At 46.4% G+C, this 23,993-nt stretch overlaps 1 protein-coding gene across 1 annotated transcript in view; it reads left to right on the top strand.

Annotated features, from left to right (window-relative positions):
* The window catches only part of Zfat (zinc finger and AT-hook domain containing), a 175,622-nt gene that overhangs the window by 48,880 nt on the left and 102,749 nt on the right, over positions 1-23,993 (top strand). The window contains exons 4-5 of the mRNA XM_048457183.3: positions 18,524-18,709; positions 21,328-21,478. Of these exons, the coding sequence (XP_048313140.3) occupies positions 18,524-18,709; positions 21,328-21,478 (337 nt within the window). The remainder of the gene's footprint in view (positions 1-18,523; positions 18,710-21,327; positions 21,479-23,993) is intronic.

The raw sequence follows: 23,993 nt of genomic DNA, 5'->3' as shown, positions 1-23,993 counted from the left end.
TACTGACTGATCCCGCTGAATGCCTCCTTGTGGATTGGGCCCCATTATTATCTCTACAACGCCTGGTAAGAGCTCAGGTCTGCCCTCCCATCCCCTCCACACTTTGTACACACCAGTGGCTGGCAGACATGTTGAGGATGCATTTATGGTAAGTTGCAACTTGTTTACCAATAGGTTGTAATTTTAAAGTTAATAAGCATTTGCAGAGTCCCTACTATGATCCAGCTATTACGCTTAGTGCCCTACAAATATTGGTTCATTTCTTCTTCATAGAAGCTCTTGGGTGTTTACTGTTTTTGTTTCAATTTCACAGGGAAAAAACTTAGGCAAGCAGCCTATCTCATGACGTGGTTATTAGTCAAGCCCACTGGCCTCAGCTGTCCATACTGCTGTAGCAATGTTACAGGCGTTATAGAACATACAAAAACTGTTGAAAGGTCATAAGGGGAAAGTGGAGTTCCATTTATTTTCCAGAGTTTGAATTGGGTTGTTCAGGTGTTTCCAAGTGTGTCCTTTTCCTCTGTCGATATCCCCTCTAACCATAGTTGCTCCCCCTAAATGAACTATGTCTTTCCAGAACATGAAGCAACTTAGTCCCTACCCTGAAGATAGCCCTCTCCCCCCAGCACACCCATCACTGTTCTCTCTGTACTACCTGCCAGGTTAGTAAGGCCTGGCTGCTATACTCCCCCTCCCTCTACTTTACCCCCGTGAGTACGTAATGGCTGAACACTTCCTGTTCTCTCTCACCTCTCTCTCTGTTTTTGGGGTGCCCCTTTTTACTCCGAGTAACTACTCTTCCTTCAGCTGTTAGAGAATTCTAGCAGCCCCAAACCAGAGGGACACTGACATAACATTGAGGTCCCTTCTGTGGGACACCCTTCTTCCATACCAGTCAGCTCCTGCTCATTTCTACATCCCAGGGCTTAGCCCCAGTGTCTCTTTCCTGTGCTCCACCTAGGTCTCCCAGAAACTCCTGGCTTCCCTCCTCTCTGTGCAACTTGGCCAGTTTCTGAGCTTGTTTGCCATAAACCTATGGCTTAGAAGGTGGAATTCCATTCCGCTGGGACCTGCTTCCCTGGGGACTAGATGAAGATTTTCACCTTCCTTTTCTTCATCAGTATCCTGATGAGTTTGCCATAAGTAGACCTTGCAGCTTACTTGCTTTGTGGGCATGTCATTTCTCAGCAGCTCTGTAGTGTTTACAGCAGTGCTGGGCATGCAGCAGGTGCTCAATGTTTACCCTTTGAGGGAATCTACCAATCCCCTAGGGCAGAAGCTGCTGCTGTGTGGGACACTCAGAGTGTTCTGGAGCCGCCATCTGTTCTCCTATATGAGGGGCTCCCCTTTCCTTCCTGCTCTGAATAACTGCTCACCCTTCAATTGTGTTGGACACTCGCAGTCCCCAAACCAGGGGGGCACAGACACAGCATTGAGGTCTCTCTTTAGGACACCTGCCTGTCTATACCATCAAGTTCCTGGTTATCTCTAAATCACAGGGCTGTGCTGGTTCTTCTACACTCAGCCCCAGCATCCTCTTTGCTGTGGTCAACCTGGGCTTCCCTGAAGCCCCTTCCTTCTCTCTGCTCTTGTGCAGCCTTCCCGGTGTTGCTTGGAACTTGTGCAAGGCTCAGTTCATGATGCTGATGGCTGCTGCTCAGTACTTTCTTCCAGTTGACCCCAGGTGCTGCTGTTCTTTGTTCTTTGCCCCGGCTTTTCGTGGCTCATGGATCAGTTGCTCCTTTCTAGCCCAGGCTTCCAGGGTTGCCACTCCTCACTGGGAGACACTCCAGACTCACCGTAGCCTCTTCTTTTTACTCACCTCCACATCTTCCAGTCTCCTGGCTCTGCTGACCTGGCCTTTCAGCAACTTCTGGAGTCTTGACCTTTGACTTCCTTTCTTAACCCTGTGGTCTTTTGTCATCTCCACGTAGAGTTCACATTGACTTTGGACCAGTCACTGTCTTTCTGATTCTCCTTTTGGACCTAAGACCCTGTCTTTCTAGACAACACTGAAAGAACACTGAGGACCTGCTTCTTGCTGAAGCTTTTCCCATGTCCCACTGTCTAGACTGTTGCTTAGCCTGACCTGTCCCATGTTCTGAGACTGGGCTGCTTGTCCCTGGCCTCTCACTACCTCTTTGCATTTCTTGCTAATAGCTGTCTCCTAGATTATTTCAGTGTTCACCTCCTGCAAAGTCCTTTCAGCACCCTTAGCCAGATATTTTGTCCTCCTCTTGTCTTCCTGAGGAGTATGGTGTCTGTAGCATAGGCAGTGCTGGTGAGGGGTGTGGGCACACAGGTGTGTGCTTATTATTCAGAGGCTTCTGATGCTCTGCACAAAGTTCACATTCATCTTCTGTGTTGCTTGGGGAAAGAGGGAATTGGACACCTAGAGCTGTGAGCAGTGGGAAACGTTAGGGGGTTAGACATGGGCTTAGAAGATCACACCGGGAAGGCTTCCATTTACATACTTCTGAACCTTTCAGAGGTGACGGAGGCCTGAGCTTCCTACACTTGAGTACAATTCCCGAAACTTATCAGCTGGCTCTGCAGTGTCGCTGCCTTCTTCAAGAATCCACCTGAGCCAGCGGCCATGCAGGACACTGTGTGTCGCTTCCTTGTACCACTGGGTGCCAAGGCTAGTGTCTTCTTCTTCAGGTTAAGAAATCGAGGGCCTGCTAGGCTAGGGGACTTTGCTAAGGCTAAGTGAAGAGTGCATGCGGAAGGGAAGACTTGAGTCTAGGTCTTCAAGAGGCCCAAGAGCCAGCTCTTGCTATGAGTATCACAGCTTCTGGAAGGCAGTGTCCTGCATTGCTGACCTTGATTCTCCACACTGCCCGTCCCAGGCTTCCATGAGTTAAAAGCTATAGTTTTGTTGATATTTTAGCCTGACAGTAGATGTGAGGGCTAGGGAGAAACAGGACTGGAGCTGTACCCCACTTTGTCTGTTGCTGCACCCCACCTTGTCTGTCTGTTGCTGGTGTTCTGTGGCCCTTTAGGGAGCAGATGCTGCTTGAGTGGAATACTCACTGAATCTTGCCTCAGAAGAGTTTGTGCTACTGCTTTTGTAAGGAAGACTTTGCCAGTATCTCCGAGCCAGCCAAAGACTGAGAGCTCCGAGGACTGTGTAGTGGAGGCCTGCTGGACCATGCTGGAGGCAGCAGGGGCAGCTCAGTGACCATGCTGCTGCCTGGATTGCAGGGGGCTGCCTGCTCCCTCTCAGTGTGGACAGGCCAGGAGTAGAGTGGTGTAATGCAGCTCCTGTCAGCGGGCTTTTTTTGAGCAGAGGTGCAAGCGTATAAATGGAGGACATGACCACTCCAAAGTATGGTTTAGGGGAAGGTTTTTATTGTAGATATGAGGAAGAGTACAGCCGAGGCATCTGTGAGAATGCAGAGCAGGGAGAGAAAGTAGTAGACTGAACATGGCCAGCAGACTGGATTAGGCCATGAGAGGAGAGAGGAGGGTGAGCAAGAGAGAAAGAGAAATCGATTACCAAGATTAAGGGGTGTGAGAGAGGGGACCAGGAGAGGATGACAAAGGGGAGAGCGATCAGGGCCGAAATGGCAGGGTTATATGGAGATGAGAAGCTGGGGAAGAGAAGCCAATGAGCTAGATGTATTAGGGTAGGGGTGTGGTGAGAAGAGCTGAGCAGAACCACAGGTATTGGTGATACCGAGTGAGCCTGAGGGCCAGCATGCACTTCACAGACTGAGAGCTACCACAAAAAGTCATTTGTCCGTTCTGACAGAGATGATGAGGTGTCTCTTCTGCGAGAGGGGAACAGGCTCCAGAATTTGGGGGAACGGAGCTTCCTTTGCACCTGACTCAAGCAAGCGCTGGGCATTGCAGTCCTGGTCTGAAGGACTCCCCATGGCAACCTCTCAGAGCTGAGTGGTCCTGGAGTAGATGGCCCAGGCCTGGAAGCCCTTTAGCAAATTGCCTGGGCCTGGTGCTTCCAAGATGTTGAGGAAGTTGGTTTTGCTCACTAAGTGAGCTCTCACCGCACACATTCTCACTTCTGGTTACCCTGAGTTTATGCTGCTGTTGGGTGCCAAGGCAGATTTTGGGGACCAAACTTGAGCTAGACAAATTCAGTTATTTGAGCGGCTGAGTGTCGGAGAGCAGAATGGATGTAGACACATACAATACCATGGAAGGTGAAGCACATGTGGAGGACATTAGACCATACCTCTGATGGGGTATCTCCGAGGTTTCCTGGAGGAGCAGCTGTGGGCCATGAGTACCTGCCATCTCTAGCATGCTGTGATTGTAGGGGAGAAAGTGAAAGAGGTCGATAGGCAATGGCTGCTTGCTGGTGTGTATGCCAAGCCTGGAGGTGAAGCAGGTTGCAGACACCCTGAGAAGTCTGGGTGGTCCACTCAGGGAGGATGTAATGTGAGGAAGGGGCATATTACACGGAGGCCTCTGCCCTTCCTGGACTCATTTTCATTGAAGACATCTCTCGGTGGAAGCTGCTGGCAGCAGGGCTCACCCGTCTTGCCCTCATCACAGGAGAGACAGGAGATGTGAGGAGGAGAAAAGAATGATGCATATTCAGCAGGTTAGCGAGAATGATTGTGAGGCCGCAAAGCTTCCTAAACTGCTGTATTAGCAGGGTGGAACAAATTGGTGGCAGAGTCCCAGAATATAATCCCTTATCAGTCTGCTGTTCTGACAACTGTTCCGGGCCTTTCATTAATGTGACTGATAATATTTGACTCTCTAGGGCATCATGAGATTTAATTAGTTCTGGGGCAATTTAGAATAGGTACTTTAGAATACTAGTGCAGTGCTAATTAGGCAGGAATGCACACAAACTAATGTCTACAAACTATGATGTGCTGGTCCGGAGACATGGGACTTTCTGTGGGCAGTTCAAGGATGGAAAATGTGGGTGCAAATCCTTCCCTTTGTATATGGAGAGTTGGGAATAAGGAGCGTAGTGGCAGAGGAGGGGTGGTGAGCAAAGAACTGGAAGACATCTATGCCATAGGAACACTCATAAGGGGTGTTGCAGCTAGCATTCTGTATTAGTTACCTCGTTGTTGTGACAGATTACCTTACGGAGAGCAGCTCAAGGTAGGGGAGATTGGTTTTTGCCTTCGGTTTGAAAGGGTGCAGTCTGGTTCACATCTGGGGACATCAGGATGCTGAGTGAGCAGGGCTCGCTGCTTATTTCTCTCTGTCCCTCTCTTTCCCCCTCTCTCTCCCTCTTCTATTCCTCTTTTTATTCAGTCCAGCTCCCAAGTCAGTGAGACAGAAGGGATCACATTCAGGGTCTTTAATTAATCCTCTTTGGAAACACGAGAGAGAGAGAGAGAGAGAGAGAGAGAGAGAGAGAGAGAGAGAGAGTTTCCTATGTGATTCAGCTAAGTAAGCAATGAGGAGAATGAAGAGGAGCTCAGCAGATCTGAAAGTGAGCATGTGTATATATGTGCTTACCCGTCGGGCTACGTGGAATGGGAGTTTTTGAGCCCCCGTTGTCACCTAGAGTCATCCAGTGCCTGCTGTGTGTATCTCTGGTAGTTGATGACTACATGTGTCCACTAAAGAGAAGCCCTTTCCATAAACTTCTCAGAGAACTGGACAGAGAAGTCAGGAATGCTTCAGGCTTGTCCTAACAGTGGTGGGTGGGGCAGGGCAGGGCAGGAGGCCTGGAAAGGTGGTGTGGAGCTGCCCACCAGCTGAGGATCTGGTTCTGAAGTGTGAAGGCTGAAGTAATACTTTGAGGATTGACGAGGTGTGGGGAGCATGGGAGAGGGGCACAGTGAAAATTCAGTTACAGAGGAGCTAGCAGCCACACCGGAAGCACAGGGATTTCATGTATGACCCTGAGGTGTCTGATTCAGCAGTGATGATTGATAGAAGGGACCTGTTTTAGTCATACTGAGGGAAGCTGATGGGAGGCTGTGTTGTTGTTGGCCTAGAAGCTTGAGTTGACAGGATTGTCCCTGCCAATCTCTGACGCCTGGGGTGATAAGCAGGTTTGATAAAAAGGATGAGTTAATTTTGGTTGGGGATCAAGTTTGATGGACTGAAAATGTGCAAGAGGATGGAGCCAGCTGCTGGTACAGGACTTTAACTTCAGTGTCCTTAGCAGCTCAGAGTGTGAAAAGATGGTCCAGATCTTAAGGACCTGGGATCACCAGAGGCATGTAGTAAAAAAGCTTGTCTTTATGGAGAAGTGGGCGGGTGAGCAGTGAGGCTCCAGGAGATGAGGCTGGGAAAGAGGAGACACTGAGGACATGTTACCCAAATAGGTAAAAGGCTAGGGTTGAGAGCTCTCAGGACTCTGTGGGATTATGCTGTGGGGTATCTACCAGAGGAAACTACTCGGACACAGGTTTAGACCAATAGAAAGTCTTCATTAGACTGGTCAGCAACTAAACCGGGTGTTCCAGTTCCCTGTGTAACCCTGAATCTTTTTTAGCATGAGCTTTCAAGCTTAAGAGCTGTGTTCTGGGTTGACATACTTAACAAGAACAGTCAGCTAGAAAACAGAACTACAGAAGACAAAAAGCAAGGTTAGCACATTTAGAAACTTTCCCCAAACTATGGACTTTGAGGGGTTAGGTCTTTGTTTTTATTTTGGCAGGTGGTACTGTTTGCATGCTGAGTTTTATGTCCTCAGTGGGACTTCCATCATAGAGTCAGTTGTGCTAAGGTCTGGGGTTCTGTTACTGTTGGGGGTGGAGATGGAGTTACTCAGTGATCAGTTGGCAGTCGGGGAGTCTGGGAATAAATGTTCACCCTACTCTCCTTTTTGCTTTTTATATTCTGTTGGTGCCTCCAGTGTCTGGACCCAGTTTGAAAACAGAGGACCCTGGTGTCTATTGTGTGGCCCCTGGGAGTCAATCGTGGGGATGGTAACTGGGTGAAGAAGAATGGAGGGTGACCCAAGAGGCCAGTGGGACTGCTACAGATCCCAGGGAACCTGGGTCTCTTTCTTCTTATCTGCTCCTAAAAGAACATGTCAGACTTTGTTTCTTTGCAGTGGCTGCCTCAGGTATTCTGCATGCAGGGTGTTAGGCCCTGGTGCCTTTCCCCAGGGAAGACACCTCTAGCACAGTGTGCACGCCATCCGTGAACATCTGCTTCCCTTTCTAAGGTTTGCTTTCTCCTGTGCAGCGTCATCACTTTTTTAAATGCTTTCATTTCCTTTGGAAATGAAATATAGAGAATTATGTTAATTTGCTAGGGTTGAAGAGCGACTTTGCACAGATGTCAAGCAATTAAATGTTACAGTTGTCAGAAACTTGGGAATACACAAGGCTTGGTAGCAGGGTGAGTCAGGTACAACCCAATCTCTACCCAATCCCCACTTCCAGAGCTGACCCATAGGGGTCACTGCTTTCACTAACACAAAGCAAATTAAGGCCTGTCTGTTACCTGAATGGGATACCTTGCAAGGCCCTCAGATGATGCCTGAAACCTTCCTAGCATGGTGCTGAGTTTGGCCCATGCTGTTGTTCTTCTATACTGATCACAATTATGATGATTTTTTTTCCTGAACATGTATAGCTATGATAAGGGTTGATTTAGAAATCTGACACAGGAGACCCACTACCAAACATTGGGCTGCGCTCGGGGAATCCTGCTGAAGAGAGGGAGGAGGTATTGTGAAAACGGTGGTGTATGTGTGTGTGGGTCAGGAACATGGCAGGAAAACCCACAGAAACTACTAGCCTGGCTCATGGGAACTCACAGAATCTGAGCCAACAACCAGGGAGCCTTCATGGGACTGACTTAGACCCTCTGCATATATGGACAGTTTGCCTAGGTTGGTGTATATGTGGGGCTTTTGGCACTGGGAATGGGGGCTGTCCCCTGTGTACTGACTGGCTCTTGGGAACCTATTCTTCATGCTGGATTGCCTTGCCCAGCTGCTTTGCTGGAGCCCATGGGAGGCCTGCCCCTTTCTAAGCTATTAAGGAGGAGGGGTAAATTGGGGAGGGGCGAACGGGAGGAGGAAGTGGGAGGAGAGGATGGAGAAGAGGCTGTGGTTGCATTGTAAAATAATTTTTTTTAAAAAAAGAAATATGATACAGGAAGATTAATAACAATCACCCAATAAACTGATATGTTGCAATAAAAGTGGCTTCAAATTCTGAAATGTTTATTTCTAGAATTTTCAGACAAGGTGTGTGTGTGTGTGTGTGTGTGTGTGTGTGTGTGTGTGTGTGTGTGTGTGAGACTGAGTTTCAGCCCAGACCTGAACTGTACTTGCAATGTGGCAGAAATTCCTGAGAGCCTCTCATGTGTGCTTGCTTCACTGTGTGAGAAGACACTGCCAATGTTCTCTCGTGAGTCTCACAGTGGCTATTCTGCAGATGCTGCTCGTAGGTCTAGAGAGTTCTAAATGTCTCCAGTGGAAAGACAGAACAGGATCTCATCTGTGATGCCCTTGACATCGTATCTGGCGGTCGCTGCCATGCCTTCTCAAAGCTGACTTTTATATCCAGTGACATTTGGCCAAGTACCCAGCACGTCCTAATCCAGCAGTTTTGACAGCATTACCAGGGCTTTTCAGAAGTGCTCAGAGGATGGGGTTGCAGAGACCGAGGACGGATGTGTGAAGCAGTGAGAGAGTGATATTGGATCCCCATCCACTACATCTACTTTAGTTGGCATGTCTGAATTGATTGATGACACTGAAATTGCCTGAGGAGGTCACTTGAAAAGGTCCTCCTACTAAAAAGTGTTTGAAAGTCACCATCCCAGTGTGCTGGTAGACATAGCTGGAGTCACACAATGCTGAAGTATGACATTTGATAGACAAGGGGACTTTGACTAAGGACCTAGTTCTTTATAAAAGCCTTGGAAGGGAAAAAGATATATGAACCAGTCGACTTAAGAAGACACATGCTTTGTGTAGGAATAGAGTTGAGTTCTGGTCATGGCTCTTGACCATGCTCTGCCTTCAGGGACCGAGGCATCAGCACCTGTGATACTGAGTGCAGGAAAAGGACCGGGTGCCAGGTGGCACAGGCCATTGCTAGCTGTTTTTTTTTTTTTTTTTTTTTTTTTTTTTGTGAACCCCACAGCTGCTGATGGGGCTCATGCTGCCTTCTGCTCCTTCCTGATGACACAGCTCATCGGTTGGGACCAAGAAAAGGTTGTAGGGGTTTGACATCTCCCTAGTTTGTCCTAAATCTTAAGTATCTCAGTTATATTTCAGCTATTGATGAGAATTTTCTCTAGAACCTGCTGAAAAGTCATTTTAAACATTTAATACAGTTTGAAAACAATCCCTTAGGATTAACTATATATGCTAATATGTTTTTTTTTTCTGTCATGATGATAACTGATTTTCTGTCACTTGTGATAACTGGTTATAAAGAGGAAAAATTTACTTTGGGTCACAGAGTTTTAATCTGTAGTCATTTGACTCTGCTCTTTTTGGACCTATGATAAGACAGTACCTCATGGGGTGGGTCGGAAGGGGGAGCATTTGGTAGAGCAAAACTACTTAACTCTCACTAGGTTTGGGGAAGCAAAGAGTCTCAGAATGGGCTGGGGCTCATGGCACTGACCTGACTTTTCACCAGACTGCTCTCTCCCGTTAGAGGTCCCTCCGCATCCACTGTGCCACAGGCTGGAGACTAAGCTTTTGGGGAATTGACCTTTGGAAGCACTCTAGCTTCAAACAGCATGTGTAACCATACACACATCTGCAGAGAGCATCGGGAAGAACTGGAGTTTGATCTGCACGCCACACCCCATCTACCTTTGCTGTCTCTACTTTTAGAACTTAGTTGTGTTTCTTAAAAGACATCAGCTTGGGACTGGAGTGATGGCTTAGCAGTTAAGAGCAGTGGTTGTTTTTCTAGAGGACCTGGATCCTTTCCCCAGCACCTACATGGCTGCTCACAATCATCTATAACTCTTGTACTGGGACATCCACTACCTTCTGCCTTTGCAGGCATTGCATGTACGTGGTTCACAGACATACATGCAGGAAAAGAAGCCCTGCACCCATAAAACAAACAAACAAACAAACAGACTAGCTCTTCAGTCATTTTTCATCAGGCACTTATCCTATACTAAGGGAGAAGGGTATCAATCAGTCATTCTCTTCAACAAGAGTAGGTGTCCCACCCAACTTTCTTGTTGGGACTAGCTAGGGAGCCTGGATTTCAGTTGGGGAGTCCCTCACTCTGCCCTGTGTCCCACCATCTCAGTGAGGAGCCAACTTTAGCAATGCCATTATTGCTAAATATTCACTCTTCCTCTGTGCTGGGGAAATAAACACTTGTCTGCTGAACAGAGAATTGCCTCTTTATAGCAAAGAACATGGCTGCCCAGCTAGAAGACTTGGGAATGCCCTAGACAACCTTAATGGTATTGCAAATGCCTGGCCCTGCATCTGTTGCACTAGAAGCCAGCTGTGCAATTGAGAACATGGCAGGCTTTTGCCTAGGCTCGAGTGGGGCTGCTCATCTGCATAAAGTGATTAGGAACAAATAGTCTCTTGCTGTTTGTGGAGACTAAGTTGAAGGCACAGAGAGCAAATACCAGTCTTTATTCTGGCCAAATTAGCCTTAAGCACAGATGGCCTGGGCCTGTCTGAGTGAGCTAGGCCGGGGAGGGGGCTGCTGAGCAACTGCAGTATATGAACTGTCTGTAAGCCACCAGCTTTCCAGAGACAGCAGTGATGGTTGTGGCAGGCACCTTCTAGTGCAGGGATTCTCAACCGGTGGGTCGCGCCCCCCCCCTTTATATTACAGTTCATAACAGTAGCAAAATTACAGTTATGGAGTAGAAACAAAATAATTTTATGGTTGGAGGTCAGCACAATGTGTGGAACTGTATTAAAGGGCTGCGGCATTAGGAAGGCTGAGAACAACTGTTCCAGTCTATCAGCTAGGCCCCTGTGTTGTCTCTGGGACGTACTCTGTTAGGTCTTTATTGTATAGGCTTGGCTATTCGACCATGGTCTTGTTCCATCTCGGAACTTCCCACGCAGTTGACTCCTTTCCGGGCACTTAGTCTAACTGTCTGGTTTGCATAGCTTCAGAGGCAGGAGAGGACAGTGGGACAAGCATGCTTTGCAATTGGACAAACTTACACGAATGCTGGTCTGACACATCAGGGAGAGTCTGAGCTACATTATTTCTCCCTCTCCCAGCACTACAATTTCCTTATCTTTCTACGGAATTGGGAGTGGTCCTCAAGGGCAGAGGGGACAGGGACGGTGGCAGCTACAATGTCCTGCGCAGCTGGAGTTTAGTCATTGTCACCCATGGCTGATTCTGAGCTGCCAGAGGATAGGTGACAGACCTGGCCCTTTTCTGGGTCCCTAGTACCCTGTGTAGCACTAGACACCTGGAGGACCTCCCTGTTATTTGCTTAAGGAATGGATGACTTTCCTCTTCTAAGATTGACAGTCTTTTCTATGGAAGTTGCCCTGTGGAGTGGACTGAAGGCTGTCAACATCACTGAGCTCCTGTTTGACCAGGGAGACAGAAGAGAAAGGGTTGAGTCTTCGCAGATCTCCTGACCTGTTAGTTGTAGGGATGTAGGTGTGAGATATGTTTGCTACATCACAACCCAGAGCACAGCCCTCACTTAGAAATGCTCACTTCCGTGGCCTGCCAAGGCTGCCCTTCGCTGCTTCAGGTGGATGGCGACCTCCTCTGCTGACCGACTTGTTTCTTGTGCTCACATCCATTGTCAGTCTTCCCCTGCCATGTACGATCCTGGCTGGAGACACAGTGTGGTATTTGCCTATTGACTTTCCTCCACTGGTAGCAGACCGTTAGCTATGCATGCTGGCCCACTGGCATTGTGCACACAGTAGGACTAAATCCAACAACCATGTGCAAGAGGGAGAACCAAAGAAGTAGCTCCGTTACAGAGCTACTGAATTTTCCAAAGAAAAGGAAGTTACAGAGAATATAGGCAGTAGCTGGGGGTGGAGGGAGAAGTTTCCAAAGTCAATAACTCAGAGGAAGCAAGACCCCAGTGTAAAGCTGGGGAGCCTGGAAGCTGGAGGTGGGAAAGGCAACGGTAGCATGACTGCTACCCCAGGTGGTGTTTCAGTGGGGAAAATGCAACTTTGAAAACCACAGAGATGGGTGAGGTGAGGGTGCTGGGAAATTCATGAACAACCAGTACTGGTTATTTTTCTCATTGCTGCCAGAAGCAGCTTAAGGAAGAGAGGTTTATTTTGTCGCAGTATTTCAGAGCGTACAATACATCATGGCAGGAGAGGCATGATGTTCCCTCAGGAGTGCTGGGTGTGTGAGAATCAGGACGCAGAGAGCTCAGACTAGAGTCAAAAGCCCATGTCACCTTTAGGCCCTGTGCACCTAGGTCGACTTCTGCTAGTTAGGCCCCTGGCCTGAGGCTTCCATATCCTCCCCCGAAACAGTGCCACCTGCTGGAGAACAACTGTTCAAACTCATTTTATATTCCAACCACAACAAATAGAAAAAGGATTATATTGTCCAAATGGAGAGAGCAGAAGGCTGCCCAAACAAACAAACAAATAAATAAACAACCCTACTATCAATATGTCTTTTCTTTCTTCCTATCCCTGTTATCTTTCCTCAAATATTTCTGAGCCAGGGGACTGTGACTAGGTATTCACACAGCTGAACTGGGGCAAGAAGCAGGCACGCGGCATGTGGTAGAGAGCTGGGCGTTCCTATACACTTCGGGCTGCATGCCTGGTAATGCCCAGTTCTCCATGCCAGCCCTCATGTCCTCCTTTTGTCTCACCCTGAGTTCTTTACTACTCTCTAAGTGCCCCAGGCACTTGCCTTGGAGCAAGTGTGCTGACAGGTCTCTACAGAGCCTTATTGATTCTAGTGCCCTCGAGGGATATGCAGCGATCATCTCTGAGAACCATTTCCCAGGATGCTCAGGGTATGGCACCTTGTGTCCAAAACTATGGGAAAGCCTAGTATTAAGGCTCTAGATACTCTTAGGCAGAGTGGTTACTCCAGGGTATTGATCTTGTGAGGCCTTATAGAACTGGAGACTCCTGTGAGGCTATATAGAACTGGAGACTGAGAATACTCAAGGGTCCTTCTTTGTGGTAGCTCGGGGAGGGGGGGGGGGAGGCTCTTAGCTTGTTTTTGTTTGGAAGTAGCTGTTTTTGCTGGCAGTTGATTTGGATGTGATCCGAGGAAGCAGGGGTTGGGGCTAGGCTAGTGGGACCTACCAGGATGAGTGTCATAGAAGATTGTTCTCCGAGCATAATGGCTGTTATCTTCATCATATCAGCTCTGACTGCTCACAAGTGACTCTGAAATCAGGCCTGTTGACATTTAACTTTTCCTCCCAGAGGGAATGGATTGGGAGGGCCATTGGATCCTTACCTTAGGTTTCAGCCACTTCTGCTTGTTCTTCCCGGTCGTTTGTACATAATTCTGCCCTAATTGCACATAGTGTCAGATGTGCTAGAGTCTGCGGAGTGTGAAAGGTTAGCCGATGGGGAACTCCGTCTATGCAGTCCTCGTCTCTGCAGGAGTGAGGGAGAGTTTTCAGTGGTAAGGCTGCTTTGGTTGGTGATGTTCACATCCCTGTAAACAGCTTCTTTGCTCTCTAAGTGATCCCTCATAAACTAATGGGTTCTTCAAGTAGGACTTTGGTAGAATTCTGTCTTTGTTTTCTATTGATAGCGTCCTTGTAAGGTGGAGGTAGATGTTTGTTTATATCTGCCTAGGGAAAGAGTCCCCAAATCAACAAGCTGAGGTTAGCCATGGACCCAACTGTAGATGTAAGAGTTGGATTCTCAGGATGCTGACACATGACGCCAGCATTAGCAGCCTGTGACAGCGGTAGAGAGTGACAATGGTAGACCGCCTGTGACAGCGTTAGAGAGTGACTGTGTGCTGCCTCTACCTCACCGACTGCTTAAGTTGTGTGTAGCTATTTGTATGTGGTGAGGGACTAGTAGCTGTGCTGCAGGGTCTGCTAGAGAGTGGTGACCAACCAAGAGCACTGAAGGGTGTATAATTCACACTTGCTCTGCCCTTTCAGATTTTCCTCCAATTAGTTTTGTGGGTCAGCATATAAGCTTATGAATTTCATTATGGCATTTTCACACACACACATACACACACACACACACACACACTGTACCTTGGTCATATTTATCTCCCTTCCTCTTACTAGTCCCCTTTCTTTCCTCAAATAATCTTTCTTTTACTTTCATGTCATATATATATAGATATATAGATATATATCTATATATATATTCCACATACAAGAGAGATGGAAGAAAACATGCAATATATTGTTTCTGTCTTTCTCTTCCCCACTATTCTCTTATGTTCTCCTCTGCCCTTCCTTTAAACCTCTTGCCTCCCCAATGGTGCCTTCTATTTTCATTCAGTCTATCTATCTATCTATCTATCTATCTATCTATCTATCTATCTATCTATCTATGATCTGTCTGTCTCCCTCTCTCTTCCTTTCTCCCTCAATCAATCAATCATTCAATCAATCCATTCATCTATCCATCAGTCAATTCATCCATCCATCATCCATCCATCCATTCACTCATCTATCTATCTATCTATCTATCTATCTATCTATCTATCTATCTATCTATACACACACACAAGAATACATGCACACACATATAAACATCTATATGCACATACATACATATGAGAGAAATATGTGCTATTTATCTTTCTTAGTCTGGCTTACCTCACATATCGTACGGTCCTCCAGCTTCTTTCATTTTTCTGCAAGTGTCACTGTTTCATCCTCCTCTTTGGCAGTCCCTTTTTCCCTCTGGTCCCTTGCTCCCTCAGCTTTCCACCCTGCTACTTCTCAGCACCATTACACCAAGGACCAAGACTTCAGCACATGAGTCTTTGGGGAGCAGTCACCCTCAGACTGTAGTGATGATTCATGGAAGAAGAATAAGTGGTCCAGGGAGTAAACACAACATGGTTGATTAGTCCGTCTGTGGCCCATGTTGTTGGAGCCATCTGGGGAGAAGATATGCATATGAGGGTATTGCTTGGGAGTCAAGGCCTTGGCCTCAGTGGGTAGTATGACAGATGGTTTATGGTAATTCATGAAGACGGTCATATTTTCTCTGAATGGAGACAGGAGGGTGGCATTACAAGGTTTAAGTTGGAGAGTAACGTGGTTAAATTTGGACTGTAGAATGGTTCACTGAGGAACTAGGGTGGAGGGTGGTGTAAAGATCTTACAACACCAGTTAAAAACCAGTTTAAATATGAACAGAACTTTCCCTAGAACAAGCTGTCTGGGGTCAGTAGTCCAGGCTGACACAGTGACTCTGCTGTGTGAACTTTCTTTTCCTTAATGAGCATAAGTGTATTGAAATGAGCTTCTGCTTGGCTCCTCAGTGGCTAGTGCTTGCTTCAGTTCCACAGAGCTACCTGGCAAGGTCTATGGGCAATATTTCGCTTATTAAGGAAGAACCCCTGACAGTTTTCCCTCAGCCCCCTGTGGCCCAGGTTCTATAGCCCTAGCACTCAGACTCTTGGGGTGCTGAAGCGTATTCTCAGCTCCTGAAAAGGAAGGTGGTATTCCTCATTCCTACAGAGGGTGTGCCCTTGGAGTGGAGGCATGACTGGCAGAGGTGAGACACTGGTTGGTGGTGACCCTTGATGGTTACAGATCATGATCAAAACTCTATGCTTTCTGACTGCCACAGCCATATGACCAGCCCGCTCACATTCCATTTCCCTGTACTGGAACTAGCCTGTCACCATACCCTTTCTGCTGTGATGGAGTGTTCCCTCTGAACTATTAGCCAAAGCAGACTTCTTCCCACTTAAGCTGCTTCTGCCAGGTTTTTTTTTTTTCCTAATGATGGGGAAGATAACCAACCCATATATATGCACACCAGCAGCTTGACCACAGCGCAGCCAGAACCAGAAGGGAGCACCAGTGGCTGCAGTAGTTAAGGTGAGAAGTGGTTTCATCTTCTCTACATAGGCCAACTCAGGTCCCATCATTCATTCTTAATCTGATGTGGATTCCAAACCTTTACCCCCTGCCAGCCACCAACTGCTTTGACTTGTTTCTGCAGTGTGTTCACCTGGAGAGTTTGCTCTCATTCATCTCCCACAGCATGTGGGACCTCCTCATCTTTTACCCTGACTGGCAGTGTGTCCCTTGTTTTCTTATTGTGGTTTTATGTTGTTAATCAGGATAAGCTTATGGTAATTCTCAGGTCCCTTTTTTTATGTCAACATATCTATTCTTGGCGTATCACCCACGTATTGAATTGTATCCCACAGTGAACTCTGTTATAGAGTAAGGCATCATTTTACAAGCTAAAAAAATCCATTAAATATTCTTCTACCTTTTTATGGCATCCGAAATATCCTGCTGTAGTATTTATGTGCACGTATCACCAATATCTAGGTGACAAAAAGACTTCTGTGACTCAGTTTGTAGGTCTTTGAAAATGTTTTTGTTATATATAGCCACTAGAAAATAAGGCAAAAATTGCTGGGAAACATGATAAATAGCAGTCTTTGTAATATGTAGGCTCCACCAGCATTCTTGGAGACTAGGTGCTGTGCCTACCATGTGGCTTTCGGGATCTGACAGTAGTAATGTAGTGTTGGTCCTTGACTTGGCCTTGGAGGGCAGCATGCCATTCTGATCCATGATGCCGCCTATCGTCTTTCTCTCTTGTTTGATGTTAATATATTTAATACTAATACCAATCTGTTAAAGACTAACCCGAGACTGTTTCCTTTGGGTCTGGAGATGATCCAGGAACCTGGCAAGCACTGTGTTGGTTTCTGGGACACAATGTGAATGCTTAGTCTGGTCATTCTGTCTCCTTAGCTTCACCTCAGCCCTCATGGCTTGCTAAGAATTAGGTCTCTAGGTTATCTGTTGTGCATTCACTGGTGCATTGTCTTGGACTGACTGGAGCTGACTTGCGAGGTAGGAAGCACTGAAGACTGGTTTCTGCCTGCCTCCCTGTGTGCTCTCCTGCACTGCCTCTGCCTCATTGCTTCTTGGTTTCAGTCTCACCTCCCTGATAACCCCTTAATCTCCGCACTTTCCAAAGCCCACCCTCACACCTGCCTGTCTGCTCAACTGTGCTGCATCCCTTGTCTATCCGCGACTCTCATGTCTTATTCAGGGGTGTGTGGAATCACTCCTAGTGGTCACTCCAGACAGCCTGGAGACCCTATCCTCGGGTGGGTCATTTCAGACATGGTGATTCTAATAAAGCTCTCCCTCCCCTTCTTCCCTGTTTCATTTCAGCTGGGGCTGTTGTCCAGGTGTTTGCTCCTTTGTTCTTCACTGATATGTGGAGGCTCTTCTTACTCCTAGGCTAATGCCAAGGTTGGAACTGTCATGGCTGCTGTTGTATGTCTGTGACTAATACATTTGTTTTGCATGCATTTGAATGGTTTGTGAGCCAATTTATTTTGTTTTCTCCAGTATAGCATACATGTAAAGCTTTAATCCAGCCCAGCTATTCTTTGGATTAGATGGCTTCAGTGGCTCACTATTGTCTTTCAGAGATGCACATGGGATCCAACAGGTCCCATGATGCCCTAAATGTTTTGCTTGGCTTCCCTATTGTCTTAAGGAAGACCAGATAGCAATCAGCTTTGAAAAATAACAGGTCCTGTAAAAACCTGAACCTACTATCTTTCTTTGAGTCTTCAGAAGATGTGACAATCACCCCACCTCCCAGGAGTCCCCAGCAGGGCCAGGCCAGGTACAGTCTACATTTTATTCCACAGTATCATGGACTTCTAGGACTTACCTCTTCCTCTTGACACCTGTTTTGGTCACTTTCTTCTTTCTCATGAAGTTGGGGATACCGTGATGCTCAGCCAAGTATCCATCTCTTGTCTTTGTCGTTCTTTGCTACACTGGAGCACAGCCATTTTTAATCACCCCCTTCCTAGACCATGTAGCTCCTTCCTCCTGACTGGTGCTCTATTTCCCATGCAATGCTTCATTGACCTTCACTCTTTCATTCAGCCATAGCTAACATCTCCATAAAGCCTTTCTGACCTCTCAGGTAGATTCTGCCATCCTGTTCTTTACTCTTGTTCATGCAAATCAGATCAGAGACTGCTTTGAAGCATACCCATTGTCTCTGTCTGTTGTGGAGTGGAGGCCTTTGAAGGCTTGGTGTGTTCCTGTCCTGTGTCCACCATGCCTGGCACAAGGGAAGTGCCTGGGAAGTATAAGTTGATTAAGAGAAGGACTTTCTTGGACTGTGAATCGCAGGCCATTTTATCTCCAGTGCTGATATTAGTGATGCTTCATGAAAATGGGCCCAGGGGCTATGCTGCTTTGCCTAGCAGTGCATTCCTGATACTTGGCTGTGATCTGGGTGCAGTGAACATGCTTTGCTTTGAGTTTATAAAGCTAGCTCAATGTCCTGCCTGGGCCAGGAAAAGAGAGAGACGGAATGGAGGTGGATATGAGGATGCAGAGGGAGCCATGTCCTTTGCCATCACCTCTGGTGAGAGTCGTATTTTCTCCTCAGCTGGCATTAAGGGATAGCTTCTACATCTTGATATTTGCTCCCTAGGTAACGAGTCAGACACTGAGCTAGAAAAGAAGTACAAAGAAGATGATCGAGAAAAGGCTCCAAAAAGACCTCGGACTCAGAAAACAGAGAAAGTCCAGAAGATCTCAGGAAAGGAGGCAGGGCAGCTTTCTGGAGCCAAGAAACCCATCATCAGCGTGGTCTTAACTGCTCACGAAGCCATTCCAGGTGACTGACGATAGGCTGGGAATGATACAGTGAGAGCCTGTAACACAGCTGTCCTTGGGGAAGGAGGGCATGGAGGAAGCCTGAGGAAGTGGGACTGGGCCATTGCCGATGTGCTAGGTGTCCTAGTGGAACTTCGTTTAGTCACCTATGCATATGGAGTGACCACAGACCTTATTATCCCCTGGGGCTGCCGTGCCCATCTCCTGGCCAACTCTGCTGTCACTCAGGTGTGCAGGAACAGTCCCTCTGTGCCCCTCCCCAGCCCCTCAGCTGGTGGCGTCCCTGTCATACTACAGTGACTGCCTCCTTGCTGGGAGCTCCCTACTCAGTGCATACAAGGGCAAGAGCGGTTCTGCAGGCCAGGCAGACACTGCCCGGCTCCTTCACATTTTGATGGTATTCACCAAATGTTTTTCAGTACTAGACATTTCTATTTATTATTATTTTTCCATGAACATAGCTGGCAGATATGCTTTATTTCCTTTTTTAAAGGTCACTTGAAGGAAAGACTGTTTTAGACAAAGAGAATGCCTTGGAGTTTCTTTTTCTGTGATAAAATCACATGGACCAAAGCACGTGGGAAAGAAAGGGTTATTTTAACTTGCCCCTCTCAGGTGGCCCTCCATTAGAGGGAAGTCAAGGCAGGAACACCAGGCAGGAACCTGGAGACAGGAACCCAAGCAGTGACCATGGAGCAGTACTGCTTACTTGCTTGCTCATCCATGGCTTGCTCAGCCTGCTTTCCTTCTTTCCTTTTTCCTGTTTTTGTTTTGTTTTTTTGAGACAGTGTTTCTGTATGTAGCCTTGGTTGTCCTGGAACTCACTCTGAGTACCAGGCTATCCTCAGACTCAGAGATTCACCTGCCTCTGCCTCTTGATTGCTGGAATTAAGGGCATACACCACCATATCCAGCTCAGTCTGCTTTCTTACCCAAACCTGCCCAGTGTTGGCACTGTTCACAGTGAACTGGGTTATCCCACATCAACCACTGGTCAAGGAAGTTCTCCAAAGCGTGCTTCCAGGCCAGTGTGATGGAGGCATTTTCTTAATTGAGGTTCCTTCTTGCCAGATGTTCCCAGCTTGTGTCAAAGTGATGTAAAAACTAGCCTGCACAAACAGTTTGTGATAGATTTCAAACTATCATAAAAGTTGACATAAAAACTAGCCTGCACAAACAGTTTGATAGATTTTAAACTATCATAAACGTTGACATAAAAACTAGCCAGCACCAACAGTTTGTGATAGATTCCAGGCTATCATAATGTTTTAAATATTTCATGCATGGGGGGTATTAGCTCAGATACAATGAGGACATTGTCATGGTTGTCAGAACAGCTGCTCCCTTTAAGCCGCTATTTTTAGTGCTGATAGTAGCCACTCAAATTCAAAACTCTGAATACATTTTCTCTTTTATACCTGACTACAAAGTAAGGTGTTCAGGAGAGAAAATGTCGTATAAAATTAGGCTACTTGAACTTTCTGGAAAATCACTCCATCTGCCCTACTCTGCTTCAGAGAAATATTACTATGGATAAGGAAAATCCCAGAGGACAGTTTTCTGTTCTCAGTGGTTGCTAGAGAAAATTTCCACAATTTTTCTTAAAAATTTATGGTAGTATTTTGAGATTCCAAGAGGGTAAAATCATAATCAATTCCCTTTGGTGTTTTAGAAACGAGTAGTAGAGACGAGTCTCTCACACACTTGCTCTCAACCCTGACTCCACTTACACACTCACAGCTCAAACTCACACATCTGTGCATTCACATTCAAACTCGACCATTCATACTCATACACTCACACACATGCACACACACTAATACACACTCCCACTACTTCCACACACTCTCCCCATTCTCACACCTACTCATTCTCACACATATGCATGTACTCTCTCTCACACACTTATACCCACTCACACAGACTCATCCGCAAACATACATACACACTGACACACAATCATTTCTCACGTATAGATGCATATGTACACATACGCTCACACACACACACATACTCACACCTACATGGTCATATACCTACACTCATGCACATACACATTCAGCCCCCACAAAGTCTACCTGCTCTGAATGGTCTTGGGTCAGTTTATGTTATCAAGTAAAAAGCAAAGGTGACCCTGGGGGGTCTTCTCTTTGAACTTTCAATTTCTGCTCCTGGGAAGAGAATCAGAGGCATTTGGAGTGCTCACATTCCCTTTTTGTTGGCTGCTCTGCCACCTGATTTGCCTTGATGTGGCTTTATATTTGCTTCAAATTTAGCAGCAGTGGCTTTGGAGAAATTCTTGCAAGTGACATATGTGTATTTGCCTGTTTCATAATTTGATCAAGTAAAACTGTACTTCAGGAAGACATTTGGGCACATTACTAGAAAAACTGTATCTTCACCTACACACACCCACACACTCACCCTCCCCACCCCCCACATTCACACACTCACACTCACACACTCACACATTCTAAATGTGTTATTTGAATAAGAAAACCAGTGCGTTGCATGGAAAGTCCTCCAGTAAGTGTCCCCAGGACCTACTGACTCTGCTGAACAGGGTCAGTGCTCTTGCTAGCACCTCTCAGTAAGCAGTGCACTGTGTATCAATCTCAGGTGCTACCAAGATTATTCCAGTGGAGGCTGGGCCCCCTGAAACAGGAGCAGCCCCTCCCGAGACCACGGCAGCAGACCTGGTGCCACGGAGAGGGTACCAAGAATATGCCATTCAGCAGACCCCATATGAGCAGCCCATGAAGTCAAGCAGGTGAGTTGTCCCAGGGGGCCTTAACCAGAGGTAGGTTGTAAGTAACATTCACAAGGAGCAGGGAAGAGCTGTACATTTGCTGGTCTGAATTCTGTTCATGACCTTATCGGTAAAGGGTCTTAGCTCATTAGCTTAGTTAAAAAAATCAACCTCTTGATTTTGCCGTAGTAGAGTGCTTCCTCCAAGACCAAGGCAGAACATTGTACCCTAGGGACTGAGCATTCTCTTGTCTTCACAGGGCACAGCATATTATCTATTCAAATGTGTCATTAAACTATAAAAAGAGATGCAAACAGGGCCTGTTTTGTACATACTGTGGTAGTCATAGGCACACTGTAAAAACAGAAGCAACCTTCATGGTGAGAGCTCCTGCAACCCATAGTTCTTTCTAGATTTCACTACTGCTAGTTCACTGCATATACTTGTTAGTTTTTCACGATATACTAATATATATGTGTGTGTATGTATATATGTTTTGTTTTTTGTCATACAAAATACTAAATGCACTATTATTTTTCACATTTAAAAACTTTACTGCACTTTGAAAATATTTCAGTTTTAGGACATCTTAAAAATATTTCTCTTCCTATATGTTTCTTTTGTAATTTAAACAGCTTATAAAAAGGCACCGCTTATGTAGCCCAGGCTGGTCTTAACCCCATCGCTTTTGTCTCAGCCTCCTGTGTGTGAGGATTACAGGCATGCGCTACCATGGGCAAGTCAACTCCCCACATTTTTCTGTGATAATAGTGTATTGATTCATACTCTGGGACAGCCTCCTTCCCATGCTTCTCAAGACTGCCTGAAATATAAATTAACTCCAAGTGAAATTGTTACATTAAGGAATGAGTACCTAGAACTTTTAATGGGCATCCAAAACTGCCCCTCCTCCCAGGGCTTGGGGTGCTTGTTGCTTTCTAGATGTGTCTTAGCTGAATATGGCCCTGTTGATGCCAGTGGACAAACATGTAAGCAGGGTCTAAACACTAAGTATTTGTCTATGTGAGAGCCTTCAAGGATATTGCTGTCCTTAACTATTATGAAAAAAATGGGCATTGAAGGAGTTCATTCCTTCAATCGACTGTTCCCTTGTTTCTTTCAGGTAGATTCCCAGAGGTGGAATTACTGCAGTAGGGGGTCTGACCTTTGAAAATTCTTCAGCAGTACTTTTCTCTCCAAATAGGAAACACTTGCAGTAAGATAATCCCTAAAGCGTTCTCTGCCCATCACAGCTCAGTGCGCTAGTCCACAGTCGCCATTTATGGCTCATGCTTAAAGTCAAATGGAGCCTGCTCAGCATCGTGCCCAGGTTTAGTGTCTTCTCCAAAAGCAGACCACTCAGAGATCTGCTACATATTTGCCTAATAATAATATAAAAACAAAGAACAAAAGGTTCTTTTAGGACTATTTAGGTCTCTCAATAGATGAGGAAATGCTGAGACTTGCTTATTTAATTAATGTTATGAATCCAGGACTTCTTTCTTCAGTGCTCTGTATAAAATGTATCACCTTCTGGATGTCTTTGTCATTTGGGAAAGATCCAAATTGCTTTCCTTAAAGAAGCCTTGGGCTTAGCATGTAGGAGTACTAGTAGCTCTCAAATTTGAATATTTTAATTTCATCAAGTGAGTTGTACTCACTAGTATTTATGGACTGCAGGCCACTTAAGTGTTTTAAATTTAAAGAGACAGTTGTATGAACTGCTGCATCAATACAGACCTTATATCTGTGGTAGGCACAATTTAATGATACTAATTAATAGCACTGCATAGTTATTAGTGTGCCATAAATCCTTCTTGGCTAGCCTAGATAGACCTTCCAGGGGTGCATTCTCTCTTGCTTCCTTGCTTTCCCTCACTGTTCTTGTTGCTGATGCATGGTCATGTACTTCAGTGCCTACCGTTTTGGTAGCAGAGGAAGCTGCTCTCAAAGAGCTTTCTCCAAGTGCACAAACTGTGGAGGGGCTGCTGTGCATCAGAGGTTTCATGAAGCAAAGAGGCTGAGGAAGGGCGAGGATGCTCCAGAGGCTATGGGCGTGCAAGTCACTAAGCAATTGTTTATGTTGGGCATATGCTTAGTTCCTTTCCTTTCCTTTCCTTGCCTTGCCTCACCTCGCCTCGCCTCCCGTCCCCTTGCCTCCCGTCCCCTCGCCTCCTCTCCTCTCCCCTCCACTCCCCTCCACTCTCCTCCCCTCCTCTTCCCTCCCCTCCCCTTCTCCTCCCCTCCCCTCCTCCCTTTCTCCCTCCCTTCCTTTGTTTCTTTCTAAGATTTATTTATTATGTATATCTGTATGCCGCCAGAAGATGGCACCGGACCTCATTATAGATGCTTGTGAGTCACCATGTGGTTGCTGGGAATTGAACTCAGGACCCCTGGAAGAGCAGCCAGTGCTCTTAATCTGAGCCATCTCTCCAGCCCTGATGCTTAATTTTTTTTATGTGTAAAATGGGTTGATGAGAGTGGAAATTAAATGGTCAGTACACATTTTCTTGTAAGTACTAATTATTAGTCAGAA

Source organism: Myodes glareolus, chromosome 19, assembly GCF_982192425.1.
Source record: "Myodes glareolus chromosome 19, mMyoGla1.1, whole genome shotgun sequence".
Lineage (NCBI taxonomy): Eukaryota > Metazoa > Chordata > Mammalia > Rodentia > Cricetidae > Myodes > Myodes glareolus.
Note: the sequence above shows the minus strand (reverse complement) of the source record. Positions and strands in the feature narration are given on the sequence as shown.